Source organism: Arvicanthis niloticus, chromosome 10, assembly GCF_011762505.2.
Source record: "Arvicanthis niloticus isolate mArvNil1 chromosome 10, mArvNil1.pat.X, whole genome shotgun sequence".
NCBI lineage: Eukaryota > Metazoa > Chordata > Mammalia > Rodentia > Muridae > Arvicanthis > Arvicanthis niloticus.
Window position 1 is genome coordinate 7,869,675 of NC_047667.1, and position 16,433 is coordinate 7,886,107.

At 38.0% G+C, this 16,433-nt stretch overlaps 1 protein-coding gene across 1 annotated transcript in view; it reads left to right on the forward strand.

The window, feature by feature from the left end:
- The first annotated feature begins 4,037 nt into the window (after positions 1-4,037).
- The window catches only part of LOC143443782 (uncharacterized), a 39,143-nt gene continuing 26,747 nt past the window's right edge, over positions 4,038-16,433 (forward strand). The window contains exons 1-2 of the mRNA XM_076941741.1: positions 4,038-4,160; positions 4,624-4,719. Of these exons, the coding sequence (XP_076797856.1) occupies positions 4,049-4,160; positions 4,624-4,719 (208 nt within the window). The 5' untranslated portion in view covers positions 4,038-4,048. The remainder of the gene's footprint in view (positions 4,161-4,623; positions 4,720-16,433) is intronic.

The following is a 16,433-nucleotide window of genomic DNA, read 5'->3' on the forward strand; positions in this document are numbered from 1 at the left end:
TTTGGGCATAGGTGGGAGAGGAGATCTTTGCTCCCATGAAGGCTGAACACTGGGTGGGGGGGATCTGAGGGTATGGTGGTGGGAGTGGGGGGCAGGTGGGGGTACACCCTCATAGAAGCAGGAGGAGGGGGATGGGATATGTGGTTCCTGGGTGGTGAGGGGAATGGTGTAAGGGGATAAAATCTGAAATACAAATATAACATCCATTAAAAACGGGGAAAAAAGAAAATATGTTAGAACCAACATGTTTAATAAAATGTCAGCCCTCTAAAAAATTATCTTGATACTAAAATTTGTTTTGAGAATTGTATATTGCAGAATACAGAGCCTTGGTGTATCTACTCATCAAGCAAGCTGAGCAGACTTGCTCAAACCTCTGATGTCCTGGAATTCCATCTGGATGCAGTGAAAACACAGCATTAGAGGCTTATCAATTTAACCTTCCCCCCACCCCTCTTCTAATATCTCAATGCCCGTAATCAGCTTGAAGAAGTTAATGAAGAGTTAGCACCCCTATTACCTGGGCTTGGGAACTAAGGTGGTTAATATTGGGCTGTCTTTCTAGGGAAAAGTAGTGGTTTTGTTGGAACAGGGAGGATTAGCTAGGATATATTTCATAGCCATAACCTATTGGTAGAAATATGTATAATTGTTATCAAGATGAAGTTATAATTTCTTAAATGAACAAATTTTACTTTGATTCCAAATTTAAGGTTTTCACTGGTATGAGCTTCTTATTGATATAAAAGTGAGATGAATATTGTTACTATCATAGGAATTGAGTTTGTATAACACATCTAGGAATACAAGGCTTAGACCCAGTCCTTCTTTAATTTTTTTTAACTGATTTGAGATGCTTAGCCTGTGAATTAAAGGCCTATAGCAAATTCATGGCTTTGAGTTTATTGTTAGGGTGTTTTCTATATTTTATTTAGAAATAGCTGAGAGGAGTTAACAGACAACAGTCCAGACTACCTTACATGGATAGTTGGTTTTCAAAATGTCAGAAGTCCACAGAATTGACTTTACAAACATTTCTGTAGTAATCTTCATTTTGATTAGAGACATGTCTGCTTTTGACAGCTTCCTGTCTTGGATTCCAAGAAGAAATTGAGCATCTTTGGAGTTACTCCAGTTGTGGTGAGACAGCCACTAAGCAAGAATTGCCTCTTTCCATCTGCAGACAAATTACTGTCCAGAAAAGGACACACTTTGTAGTAGGACAACATTTTGTAGTATAGGGACTGTCCAGATTGAACAGATTGAACAAATTACTGTTTAGAAAAGGACACACTTGCGCAATAGTTGACTGATTATATCTGCCAATACAGAGTAATCAGCCCTTAATAATTCTGCATCACTAGGTCTTTCAGATGATCCTGTCAGATGATCAGACTCTCTGACCTTTTGTAGTATAGGGACTGTCCGGGTGTTCAGTGGTCTCTATAAATTGGCTAACTATTTGAAGGCATGCTTTGTGCTTCCCATAATTTCAGTTAATTCAGTAGTTCTCGATTTTTGACAGAGTTGAAAACTTATAGTCTCCTAGCCAATCCTGGCTATTTACTTTGAGAGACAAGATTTAAGAGGATGGTTTTCAGCTGACAATCATTCTAAAGCCAAGAAAAAAAGCCAGGTTCAGAACTAAGTGTTTTAGTTAGGAGAGATGACAGAGGTTATGGTTAGTTAACAAAATGATGGACTGGGTATTAGGGCTATCTTGTCCGTTACTAACCCAAATTGTTATAGTTATCCTCTAATTGTATTTTTGAGAGAAAAGTATTATTTTAACAGGAAGGGTGATATGTAGGAGGAACTAAGGTGGGAGGAGTAAGGAGAGGAGGAGAAGAAGAAGAGCTAGGTGATGAGAGGGAAGAGAATAGAAGAGGAGAGAGAGAGAGAGAGAGAGAGAGAGAGAGAGAGAGAGAGAGAGAGAGAGAGAGAGAGAGAGAGAGAGAGAGATTGGTAATGCTAGGCATACCACCCACTTGAAGGCAACCTTTCATTGAGGCTGTGGTCTTGCCAACACCTGATTGTGACTTATCATGTTGACCTTGGACTTCTGGTTTCAGGTCTGTGAGAGAATAAACTTTTATTGTTTTCAGAAACTAATTTTGTTAGTAATTTGTTGTAGCAAAAAATAAAAAATAATGTTTGAATTAAATCCTAATAAAGCTCTTACCAATGGAAAATGTTAATATTGGTAAATAAATGAATATAAAGACTGCTGAGTAAAATAACTACTGAAAGTTCAAGTAGGCTTCAGGTACGAAAATGACTTTGGGCTAGGACAGGGAAGTAGGCTCAGATATTTTGGTCATCCTGTTAAGCCTTTAGAAACAGTGATCACAGGACTTTGTTTATTGCCTTGCTTGTTCTTTGACTATTTTGTGTTTATTGTCTTGTTTGTTCCTTGATTATTTGCACATATTATATTGCTAGTTCCTCAACGTAGAACTGAGCTGAATACTTGCATGTAATTAAAATGGTATAAATGCAAAATGGAAGAGGTTGGATGAAATAGGGGGTTTCTAGGGAGAGAAAATGGGAAAGGGTATGACATCTGAAATGTAAATAAATAAAATATCCAAAAAGGGAAACTGATGACATAATACAGTACTGCAATCTCTTTCAAGATCACAAATCATGGTCCTTTAGAACTCAACATAGACTCCCAAACTACTATCTCTCTGGGTACAGTGGTAAGGGAGGAAATGTTTACTTTGCTTTATTGGCCCCAGGAAACTATATTGCTTAACCAGTAATAGAAATATATTCAGCTGGGATTACTTCAGAGATTCTGCTAATTATTGCAAATAGATGCCTCAGGTAAAGGTAAGAAAAGAAAGGGTGAAAATCAATTTCTACTGACAGCTGTGTTGAGCCTGCATTTACAATACTGATCTGCCTGTATTAAGTGTATAGCAGGTCACTGCAGTCACATACTCAGGTCTGTATAGGAATACAACAGCTTCTGGAAAAACAGAGCACCTAAGTGCAGAAAATGAAAACCATTCGTCTGTTTCTGTCTTTAGAAGATCATTGTTTCTGCACCTTTTCTCTGTGACAAGTCATGGTGTGTGGTCAGTTTTGATTTCTGCTTTCTACTCTTCAGTTTTAAGAGGGACAGGAAGGATCTGCTCCCTCTAAAGACAGTGATTTCAGGAATGTGAAATGTCAAGCTTGTGTTACATTTCATTCTGAAGGAGAAAGGAAAGATGGCTTCTTCTCAGGTAAATGTATGCATGATTATCAGGAAGGTTGAATGTTCTTACAGAAATACTTCATTATCAGAACTTTCAACCCTTCCCTATGCTCAATCACATTTACAGAACTATTTTTTTATATGACTGTTTATATGACTTTCAGTATTAAGTCTTCAATATTTATTTTACTGGTGTGCTAAAGACAGTTTTTTTCCTGAATCCAATATAATTTTTTCAATATAACTTTTAGAAATGAAAATATAACCTGAAAGTCATAAAGTTTCTGATAGCAAAGGTGAATATACATGATGGCTATGATGAACGTATAATTGATTTCTACACAGAGGCACTTGGGTCTTTATTTGTCTGTGGATAGGGCCCATGTTTCATGAATCTTATATCTGAATACCTATTGCAGTAATTCCCAGTTTTCTACTGTTGCAGCCTTATAATTCAGTTCCTTATGGTGTGTTGAACCCAAGTATAATTTAATTTTTATTGACAACTCATATTTGTAATTTTGCTACTGTACAAGGCCTAATTCAAATATCTCTGCTTTGTGGTTCCTTAGGCAACTACCATCATATCATTTAGGGGATCGTACCATTTGATCCCCAAAGGGGTTACCACTCATAGATTGACAATTGATGGCATATTAAATCTTTGCAGAGATGTCTCATCATTACCTCACTGAGGGGATAACTTATCAGAAATACATACTAGTTATTGATAGCAGACTAAGTTGTATAATTAACCAATCTTACCTTTGGGTGAAGTATAGAACTTGGCCAATGAACACAAGGGGATACTGTTAATTTTAATTTCAGGGTCAATTAACTTTCATGGATGTGGCTATCAAGTTCTCTAAGGAGGAGTGGGAATGTCTGGATTCTTCTCAGAAGGCTTTGTACAGAGATGTCATGTTGGAGAATTACAACAACCTTGTTTCTGTGGGTAAGAATATTTTTCTTCTATATTTTCTACAACACGTTTGGGATGTGTAAACATCCTAGTAGTGTTTTTGTCTGACTTCCATTAGACAGTGTCCAAAATTTTTATAGTTATTGGTTACTTTCTTATTTCTAGCTAATATGTTATGTACCTTTACCTTGATTTTACATTTAACATAATGATCCTTCTGTCTTATATGTTTTTGGAATAAGCGTTCAGCAGTGTTTATATGTGAATCCACGTTGACTCACACAGTCATTTTTTTATTAGGGATGTAATTTAAAAAAGTAATTCAGAAATTTACCATTTATTGAGTTATAAAGACTAAAACATTTTGAAGGATGTAATCATAACAAAAGTCATTCATGCATCATTTATACTTTGTGAGTTTACCTACATGGCAGAATACTGTGTTAGTATTCAACTACATTTAATAGCATATCTGTATGTGCTTTTGAATGTACAGGTGTTGCTGTTTCAAAATCTGAGATGATTACCTGCCTTGAAGCAAACAAAGAACCCTGGATTGTTGATAGAAATGAGACAGAAGGAAGAGCACCAGGTAATCTATAGGGAAGAAACATTTTCTGTGATGATTCTAAATCAGGGAAAAATTTAGTCCTGCTTAGAAAAACTCTTCAATCAAAATTATTTCTAAGAAGTTCTTTTTGGATAATACAGAAATGGAATAGTACACCATGGATATCATATGATTTTGGACTTATTTGAACAAAACAGAGATCATTTCAAATGGGGCATATTATATATAGTTTAAAAAGTTGTAGAAGACTATTTCATATTCTAATTCAACTCAGTATTTTTTCTTTTTATTCTTTAATCCTTTTTTATAGATCAGTCTTTATTCCCCTACCTTTATGGCTCCCCAACTGCTTTCTATCCCACACCTCTTCACCATCCACCTTCTCCAAGAGGATGTCCCCACTTTGCCATTCCTATCCCACCAGAACTCTCCACTCTCTTGGGCCTCAAGTCTCTAAATGATTAGCTACTTCTTTCTCTTTGCTCAGACCAGGACGTTCTCTGGTGTATACTTGATGGGAGTGTCATATACACTGGTGTATGATACCTAGTTAGTGGCTGAGTGTTGAAGACATCTTGGAGGTTTAGTTTAGTTAAGACTGCTGGTCTTCCCATGGGCCCATCCCCCTACTCAGCTTCCTCCAGCTTTTCTGCAATTCAACAACAGGGGTTTCTGGCTTCAATCTACTGATTGGATGTTAGTATCTGCATCTGACTCTTTCATCTGCTTGTTGGGCCCTTCAGAGGGCAGCCATGCTGGGCTCCTCTTTGCAAGTACACCACAGCATCAGTAAGAATGTCAGGCACCTGGGCCTCTCCTTGAGCTGGATCCCAATTAGTGACTATTGGTGGACCTCCTTTCTCTTATGCTCTGCTCCATTTTTGTCCTGCAGTTCCTTCAGACAGGAAAAAATCTGGGTCAGACCTTGTGACTGTGGGATGGCAACCCTATCCCTCCACTTGATGTCCTGTCCCTCCACTGGATGTGGACTCTAAAATCTACCCACCCCATTTGACCCAAGGTCACTCCCATTAAGTCCTGGGAGTCTATCACCCCCAGATCTCCAGTCCTTTCCAGTGGCTCTCCTCACCTCCTACCTCCTATAGTTGCCTGTTTCCATTTTTCCTTCTGGTCCTTAGGTCTTTAGTTCTCCTCCACCCCAGTACTTGATCATGTTCCCCCTTTCCACTTCCTGCCCTTCTCTCACCCAAGTTGCTCCCTTCCTCTGCCTCCCAGGATTGCTTTTCTTTCCCTTCCAAGTGGTATTGAGGCATCCTTACTTGGGACCTTTGTCTTGTTTTCCTTCCTGTGTTCTCTGGATTGTGTAGTAGGTTTTCTGTATTTTTTAAAATTAATATCCACTTATTTTTGAGTATATTCCAGGCGTGTCCTTTTTGGATCTGAGTTACTTCCCCCAGAATGATATTTTCTATTTGCAAAATTCATGATGTCTTCATTTTTAATACCTGAGTAGTATTCAATTGTGCAAATGAACCAAATTGTCTGTATCCATTCTTCTGTTGAGGGGCATCTAGGTTGTTTTCAGCTTCTAACGATCACAAGTAGAGCCACTTTGAACATGATGAAGTATATGTCCACATAGCATGGTGGGGAATCCCTAAAGTGTATACCCAAGAACTGTATAGCTGGGTATTCAGGTTCTATTTGCAGTTAGCTGAAGAACTCCAGATAGATTTCTAGAATAGCTGTACCAGTCTACAATCTTACCAGCAATGGAAGAGTGTTGATGATTTTTAATTTTCATTTATGATTTTGGTTTCTTTTTTAAAATGAAGTGTCCATAGTTGTTTGGATTCATTTCTGGGACTTCCATTTGACTCCATTGATCTGTTGTTTTGTTTTAATACCAATAGCAGGCAGATTTTATTACTATTGTTCTTTTGTACAGCTTGAAGTCAGAGATGTTGATTCCTTTAAATGTTCTTTTATTTTTTTAGGATTCATTTAACAATCCTGGGTTTTTCTCTTTTTAAAGGAAGTTTAGAATTTTTCTTTCAGAAATTGTATCAGAAATTTGATAGACATTGCATTGAATCTCTAGATTGGTTTTGGTGACAAGTTTTACTATTTAATCATACAATCCATGAACTTGAGAGATCTTTCCATCTTTTAGTATCTTCTTCAGTTTTGTTTTGCAGAGACTTCAACATCATGTTATAACAGGAATTTGCCTTGGTCGATTAGAGTTACAACAACTTATTGTATTTACTTCTGGATATGATGACGGCAGTTATTTCCCTCATTTCTTTCTCAGCCTATTTATCATTTGAATAAAAGTTGGGTACTGAGTTTTTGAGATAACTTTTTAAGTAGCCATTTTATTGAACAAGTTTTTTAGCTTTAGGAGTTCTCTGGTAGAAGTTTGTGGTCATTTGCATATACTGTCATATCATCTGCAAATAGCAATATTTTAAGTTCTTCATTTCAAAATTCTATCTTCTTGGTCTCCTTATATATATATTAGTGCTCTAACTAGAATGTCAAGTATTATATTGAGTAAATAAGGAGAGAGTGGAAAGCCTTACCTTGTCCCTGAGTTTACTGAGATTTCTTTAAGTTTCCCTCTTTTTAATTTGATGATAGATATTTGCTTTTTTGTATTCCCATTTTGGTGTCTAGGCATGGGCCTTGTATCCCTTCATGTGGTCTGTGAGTTGCATCTTGGGTATTGTGAGGTTTTGGGCTAATATAGTGGATACCATGTGTGTTCTTTTGTGATTTGGATACCTTACTTAGGATGGTATTTTCTAGATCCATCTATTTGCCTAAGAATTTCATGAATTCATTGTTTGTAATAGCTGAGTAATACTCCATTGTGTAAATGTACTACATTTTCTTTATCCATTCTTCTATTGAAGAACATCTGGGACTGCCAGGCAGTGGTGGGGCATGCCTTTTTCCATGAGATGCTGGAGGAGACAAGGGAACACTCAGGTAGAGAGAGAGTGCAGAGGGCTCCACGCCCTCTGCAGGGGGCCGCCTTATGTGCTGTGCCACCTAGGGTTTCCTGGTGCAAGCCTTTAATCCCAGCACTTGGGAGGTAGAGTCAGGTGGATTTCTGAGTGGGAGGCCAGCCTGGTCTACAGTCAGTTCCAGGACAGCCAAGGCTATACAGAGAAACCCTGTCTCGAAAAACCAAAAAACCAAAAAACCAAACCAAACAAACCAAACCAAAACAAAATAAACAAACCAGAGTGAAGAACATCTGGGTTCTTTCCAGCTTCAGGCTATTATAAATAAGGCAGCTGTGAACATAATGGAACACGTGTCCTTGTTATATGTTGGAACATATTTTGGGTATATGCCCAGGAGTGGCATAACTGGGTCTTAAGGTAATACTATGTCCAATTTTCTGAGGAACCGTCAGACTGATTTCCAAAGTGGTTGTTCAGGCTTGCAATCCCACCAACAATGGAGGAGTGTTCCTCTTTCTCCACATCCTTGCCAGCATCTGCTATCACCTGAGTTTTTGATTTTATCCATTCTGAGTGGTGTGAAGTAGAATCTCAGGGTTGTTTTGATTTGCATTTCCCTAATGACTATGGATGTTAAACATTTCTTTAGGTGCTTTTTGATTATTCCAGTTTCCTCAGCTGAGAATTTGTTGTTTATTTCTGTTCCCCAGTTTAAATAGGGTTATGTGATTATCTGGAGTTTAATTTTTTGAGTTCTTTGTTTATATTTGATAAGACCCCTCTATCATATGTAGGATTGTAAAGATCTTTTCCCAATTTGTTGGTTGCCATTTTGTCCTATTATCAGTGTCGTTTTCCTTACAGAAGCTTTATAAATTCTATGAGGTCTCTTTTGTCAATTCTTGATCTTAGATAATAAGCCATTGGTATGCTGTTCAGGAACTTTCCCCTGTGTCCATGTGTGGAGACTCTTCCCCACTTTCATTTCTCTTCGTTTTTAGTGTATTTTGTTTTATGTTGAGGTCCTTGATCCACTTGGACATGAGCTTTGTACAAAGAGATAAGAATGGATTCCTTTGTATTCCTCTACATGACGACCTCCAGTTGAACCAGCACCACTCTTTGAAAATGCTGTCTTTTTTTCCCCCACTGGATGGTTTTAGCTCCTGTGTAAAAGATGAAGTGACCATATGTGTGTGGGTTCATTTCTAGGTCTTCAATTCTATTCCATTGATCTTCTTGCCTATCTCTGTAACTATACCATGTAGGTTTTTTTTTTTTTTTTTTTTTTTTAATTTTATCACTAGTGCTTCATAGTACAGCTTGAGGTCAGGGATGGTGATTCCTCTAGAAGATATTTTATTGTTGAGCATAGTTTTCACTATCCTAGTTTTTTTGTTATTACAAATGAATTTGAGAAATGCTCTTTCTAACTCTGTGTAGAATAGAGTTGGAATTTTGATGGGGATTGCATTGAATTTTGGGTTGCTTTCAGCAAGATGGCCATTTGTACTATATTAAACCTATCAATTCATAAGCATGGGAAATATTTTCATCTTGTGAGATCTTCAATCTCTTTCTTCTGGGACTTTCATAGAATCTTTCAGTTTTCATGAGATCTTTCAGTTGCTTGGTTAGATTCACACCAAGTTATTTTATATTATTTGTGTCTATTGTGAAGGGTGTCATTTCCCTAATTTCTTTCTCAGCCTGCTTATTGTTTGTGTAGAGGAAGGCTACTGATTTGTTTGAGTTGATTTTAAATCCAGCCACTTTGCTGAAGTTGTTTATCAGGTTTAGAGTTCTCTGGTGGAAGTTTTAGGGTCACTTAAGTACACTATCATATCATCTGCAAATAGTCATATTTTGACTTCTTCCTTTACAATTTGTATGGCTTTAACCTTTTTTTTTGTCCAATTACTCTGGCTAAGACTTCCAGTACTATATTAAATAGGGCAAGAGTAGGCAGCCTTGTCTAGTCCCTGATCTTAGTGGGATTGCTTCAAGTTTCTCTTTATTTAGTTTGATGTTGGCTACTGGTTTACTGTATATTGCTTTTATTATGTTTAGATATGGGCCTTGACTTCCTGATCTTTCCAGGCCTTTTTTGTTTGTTTGTTTTTTGTTTGTTTTTCTTTTCTTTTTTTATTGGATATTTTATTTGCATTTCAGGTGCCATCCCCTTTCCCCATCTCCCCTCCCTAGAAAACCCCTATCCCATGCCCCCCTTTTCTTTTATACAATTTTCTTAAAATGTTAATCAAAGGCTTTATAAGTTTGGTAATGCTCAATCAGAAGTGTAACCCAAGACCCAACCTAAATATAAAAACTATTTTTGACTGGTGAAGACACGTGAACATCTGCCTCCATGCCCCCCTCTTTCTCTCTCTTATCACCAAGCTTCTCCTCTCCTTCTTCTTCTCCTCTCCTTACTCCTTCTCTTCCTCTCAGTACTCCTTCCCCCTTAGTTCCTCCTACATATCACCCTTCCTGTTAAAATAAAACTTTTCTCTCAAAATACAATTAGAGCATAATTATGCCAATTTGTACCAGTGAGGTACAAGATAGTCCTAATACCCAGTACATCATTTTGTTGGCTAACCAGAACCTCTGTCATCTCTCCTAACTAAAACACTTAGTTCTGAACCTGTCTTTTTTCTTGCAAGCCTTTTACCTTGGAGGGATGTTGAATTTTGCCAAATGCTTCTCAGCATCTAGTGAGATGATGATTTGGTATTTTTATATTGAGTTTGTTTATACAGTGGTTTCCGTTGATGAATTTCTATGTATTGAACTATCCCTGCATTTCTGACATAAAACCTACTTGATGATGATGGATGATTGTTTTGATGTGTTCTTGTATTTTTTTGGAAGAATTTTATTGAGTTTCTCTATCTATATTGATTGATAGTTTTTCTGGGTATAGTAGCCTATGCTGGCATTTGTGTTCTCTTAGGGTCTGTATGACATCTGTCCAGGATCTTCTGGCTTTTATAGTCTCTGGTGAGAGGTCTGGTGTAATTCTAATATGTCTGTCTTTATAAATTACTTGACCTTTTTATTTTACTGCATTTAATATTCTTTCTTTGTTTTGTGCATTTAGTGTTTTTATTATTATGTGACGGGACAAATTTCCTTTGTGATCTAGTCTATTTGGAGTTCTATAGGCTTCTTGTATGTTCATGGGCATCTCTTTCTTTAGGTTAGGAAAGTTTTCTCTTATAATTATGTTAAGAATTTAATGCCTCTTTAATTTGGGAAACTTTGCTCTCATCTATACTTATGCTTCTTAGGTTTGGTCCTTCTCATTTTTTTCAAATTTCCTGAATGTTTTGCTAGGAGCTTTTTGAATTTGCTTTTGCATTTCTTTGGATGTTGTTTCAATGTCTTCTATGCACTTCTGCACCTGAGATTTTGGGGAAAAGATGGAATCACAGCCAGAGTGTGCAGGTATGGATACTCTGTTGCATTGTGTGTGTGTGTGTGTGGGGTTGTTTCCCTTCTTGTCTGCCATGGCTCATTTGGCTGCAACTGCAGCTCAGATGGCAGAAGCCTGCACAGGAAGTTCGACTGAGTGTGTTCATTGCATGGCATCAGGTGGGTTCTGCATTGTGAGAATTGGCTGGACCCACCCTGGTGGGGGAGTTTTCTGGTTCAGTGGGCGTGCAGGCTCTTGAGTGGGAATCCCCGCCCAGAGGTGGCCAGGACTTATTTGCCTCAATTCTGGTGGTCCCAGTGCTGTTTTGGGAGCCTGGCGATGGAGACAAGGCAGCATATGGTCTCATGATTGGCCCTTGGCTGGGGAGACAAGCGGAAGAGTCAGCTCTGGTTCCCTTTCCCGAGTGAGGTGTTTTCACTTTTATAATACTTGGCTGGACGGCTGCTGCTTGTTTGAAGATTGGGTCCCACAGAGAGCTCTCTACAATGGTTTTGCCCCAATGGGCCCCATGGAAATCCTGGGTTTTCATAAGCTTGTATTGTTCATGAAGGGTAGTAGTGGAATCTGGATGTGCATCTCCTGTGAAACTCAGGGCAGTCCTGAGTCAAATAGGTAGGGAGAGAAATAGGGGAGGGTGTAGGGAAGAATGCTTAGTTGGCTATGACCTCTGGCCTCAGGTATCTCATTTAGTATGTAATCTAGAAGGTCTATATGCCCTACATGACGAAAGGCACAGTCAATGGAGATCTCAGACTTCACATGTCAGGAGTCTGGAATCTGGGAACATGGCGACATCTGTCCATCCATCACAGCATTATGAACACCTTGTTTGTCTCCTGCCTATGTCTAAGCTTTTGCTCAACAACATTCAAATCATCCTTAAAGGTCCCACAGAGATTCTCTCTTCTATCTTTTGTATTTTGTTTGGTGATGCTTGCATCTATGATTCCTAATCTCTTTCCTAGATTTTCTATCTGCAGGGTCAGTCTCCCTTTTTGATTTCTTTATTGGTTTCTACTTCCATTTTTAGTCTTGAATGATTTTATTCAATTCTGTTAACTTTTTTATTGTGTTTTCTGCAGTTCTTTAAGGATTTTTTGTGTTTTTTCTTTAAAGGGCGCTACGTGTTTACCTGTGTTCTCCGTATTCTTTTGAGAATGTTTACTTATGTCCTTTCAAAATCCTCTATCATCATGATAAGAAGTGATTTTAAATCTGAATCTTGCTTTTCCTGTGTGATATGATATATAGTCACTTGCTATGGTAGTTGAAACTGGGTTCTGATGATTGGCAAGTACCCGGGTTTCTATTGCTTACATTGTTGTTCTTGCCTTTCCACCATCTGTTTATCTCTTAGTACTCCTGTACTCACTGTCTCTGACTTGAAGCTGATCTCTCCTTTGTCTTGGTTGTGTCAAGAGCTCCTCAAGTCCAGCTGTTTCGTGATCTTATGATCTTGTGTGTCGAGCTCATGGGAGTCCAGGCTGCCTCTGTTATCCTCTAATCATATAATCCTAGTGTATTGAAGCTCATGGGATTCTAGCTTCCTCTATGATCCTGGGGCTGTTAGACTAATCTGAGTCCGGATTTCTCTGGGTGTTGAGGATTGTTGCCAGAGATAGCCTAAGGTCTGTTCAATGTACTGGCTCAATCAGAAGGATCCATGCCAATGTGTCATGGTATGTTTGTCTTCACATAAGAAACCCAGCTAGGGTCAAACTGCTCTGATTGCAGTGAATCTCACAACTGCTCAAGTGAAAGCCAGATCCGCTGTTATGGGCTACTGTTTTCTGAGTGCCGATCCTCTAGGATGATCTTGAAATGGTGTCTTTCTAGGAGCGTCTACCTATTGTTCTGCCCAAACAGGACAGGACCAGGGGGAGAGGTGAAGAAGAGTGGTAATTTGGGAGGGTGGGGTTGTCGTGGTTGATTGTTTCTAGTGTGGCTGCAGTGGTCTCTCAGCTGTGCTTCATGGACTTCACATTGTGGGTGCTTATTCTTACCAACTGCTCAGAGTGCAGCAGGTCCATCTGGCCATGGTCCTGATTAGTGGAGTTTTCCTGTGAGCAGATCACTATGAGTTTGCTTAAGCAGGCAAGACAATAGGAAGGGCTGGGAGGGAGTGGTAATATGGGAATGCAGGTTTTGGGGTGGGTGATGGGGATCGCCTAGTGCACCAACTCTGGTCTCCCAGAATGCAGCTCTGGGACTTGGGTTGAGAGGGAAGGTTCTATCTACCATCTGATATAGAAGAACCCTCTGGTATGTGTTTGAATAGGGTGTCTTCTTATGAGCAGACCACTAAGAGCTCATCTCATGGTTTTTTTTTATCCAAAATAAGTGTGTGGGAGTTCTTCAGAGGCCTTTTCAAAAGTGTCACCAATGTTATCATCCATGATTTTTTATTTCATTTTATTTAAATAGAGGATTAATTTAAAGGATTTTCATATGTTGAATAATCCTGCATGCCTGTGCTAAAGTCTCTTTATTTTGTTGAATAATATTTTTATAGTGTTTCTGGTCCTATTTGCAAGCATTGTATGCGTATTCTTTCATCAATGTTGATAATTAAATTAGCCTAGATTAAGCTGGTTGTTGAGTCTTCATGTGGTTTGGTAACAGGATGACTTGTTCTCAGAGAATGTTTGGCAATGTTCTTTCTGTTTTAATTTTGGAATAGTTTTGAGATGGATTGTGTATTACATTTTATTTTAAAGTTTAGTAGAATTTGTATGCCAAACTATCTGGTCGTGAGATGTTTTATTGTTTTTGTGGTTGTTTTGTTTTGAGATTTTCATGACTGCCTTATTTTTTAAGAGTTATTAAGCTTTTTAATTGCTTTTCTTTTCCTTTTTTAATAATTTTTTTAATTATATTATTTTTATTTACACTTCAGATTCCATCCCCCTTTTTTGTCTAATTGTTCTAACTAGAACATCATATACAATATAGACTAGATAGAGTGGGAGTGGAGAGCCTTGTCTTGATTTTATTTTGGATTGTTTGGTTATTTCCATTTACATTTGATATTGACTGTTGGTGTGCAATATACTACTGCTTTTTTATTAATCATTTTAATAAATTAAATTTTAAATGATATCCTCTCACTGGTTACATCTCCACATCTACACATTCCATTCTCTATCTTCCCCCTTCCCCTTTTTCTCTATGAGAGTGAGTGTTTCTCCACCGTTGATAACCTTCTGCCTCACTCCTCTATCATCACCCTACTCTGGACATTAAGCTTCCCTCCCCTCCCATAGGCCTCAGATAAGGCCATGGTCCTGCTACATCTGTTATCTGGAGGCATGGCTCTTTCCATGTATTCCTTTGTTTGGTGTTTTAATCCCTGGAACTCTGGTGGTTAGTTTAGTTAATAGGAAGCTTTAACCCTCTTCTATTCCTATTATTTGTTGGGTTGTTTTCTGAATATCCTGGATATCTTTTTGTTATTTCTTTTTGTTATTTTGTTATTATTATTATCAAATCAATAATTGTTTACTTTTTAACATGGGGGGTTATAAACACAAAAATGCAGAATGGGGGAAGGGATGACACAGAGCATAGGTGTTTCCTGGAGGAGTACAGATATCTTTCAGCTCACATATCTGGATATTTTTGTTTAGGAATTTTTTCTACTTTGGATTTTTTTCTTTAACTGTTGTATCAATAGCTTCTAAGGCATCTTTTATACCAAGATTCTCTCTTCCTTCTTTCACATTCATGTTGGTGCTGCTTGCATCTGTATCTCCTGATCTCTTTCCTAAGTTGTCCATCTCCAGGTTGGGGCATTCATCTGTGTTTTCTTTATCATTTTTTTCCTTTCTCATAAGTTTTTATGGTATTGATTTCTCTCTGGTTATAGCTAACATGTTATATACCTTTATCTTGTTTTTACATTCAGCTGCTGATCAGTAAATCTATGTTCTTTTTGAATAGGCAGCCACTTGCATTTATATTTGAACTGTACTTTGACTCCCATATTGTCTTTTTCTTTCTCTTTTTTCCTTGTTTTTAAATTTAATTTTTTATTGGATATTTTATTTACATTTCAATTACCATCCCCTTTCCCCATTTTCCCCTCCCTTAGAAATCCCCTATCCATTCCCCCCTCTCCTTTTTTACTTTTTATACACTATGTTTAGTGTTTAACCATGGCTTTTTAAGTTTGGTGAATGTTAATATCAATCAGAGGTGTTAACCTAGATTCCCAATCTAGATATATCAAATGGGTTTGACTGGCGGAGACAGTGAATGATCTGCCTCCATTCTGGCCCCCTCTCTCTTTCTCTCTCATCACTAGCTCCCTCCGCTCCTTCTGCTCCTCCTCCTCCCTTACTCATCCTCTCTGTCTCCTCCACGAACCTTAGCATCCTCCTACATATCACCCTTCTGTTAAATAAAACTTTTCTCTCAAATACAGTTAGGCATAACTATACTAATTTATGTCAGTAAGGTACAAGATAGTCATAATAACCCAGTCATCATTTTGTTGACTAACCAGAACCTCTGTCATCTCTTCTAAATAAAAGACTTAGTTCTGAGCCTGACTTTTTTTTCTTGGCTTTAGAATGAATGTCAGCTTAAAACCACCCATTCACATTTAATCTTTTTCTCTCACGTAAATCACAATGAGTGCTATGAGACTAAAGTTTTCAACGCCCACAGAAATCCAAAGACTGAGTTAACTGAGATTATGGGAAGCACAAAGCTAGCTTCTAGAAACACAGCCAAGTTATAGAACCTCTGAACACCTGGACCACTCCATCTACTACAGAATGTTGGGGCATCTGATCTTCAGCCTTCTGGCCCAGATCATCTGACAGACTTAGTGAGCAAGAATTATTAAGGGCTGATTACTCTGTCTAGGCAGATATAATCAGTTGACTATTCCGCAAGTTTGTCCTTTTTCTGGACGTAATTTTTTTTGGAGATGAAAAGAGGAATTTTTGCCTAGTGGCCCTGTCTCACCCACAACTGAGAACTCCCAGATGCTCAATTTCTTCTTGGAATCCAACAGGAAGCTGTCAGGAGCAGACAGGTCTCTAATCAAAATGAACATTAATACAGAAATGTTTATAACGTCAATTCTGTGGATTTCTGATGTTTTGAAAACCAACTATCCATGTAAGGCTATCTGGGCTATTGTCTGTAACTCCTTTCAGCTATTTCTAAGAAAATATAGAAAACACCCTAACCCAATAAACTCAAAGCCATGAATTGCTATAGGCCCTTAACTCACAGGCTAACCATCTAAATAAGTTAAAAAGTTAAAGAAGACTAGCTCTAACCCTCGTATTCCTAATGTGTTAAACTCAATTCCTATGATAGCAACAATAATTCATCTCCTTTTGTATTTA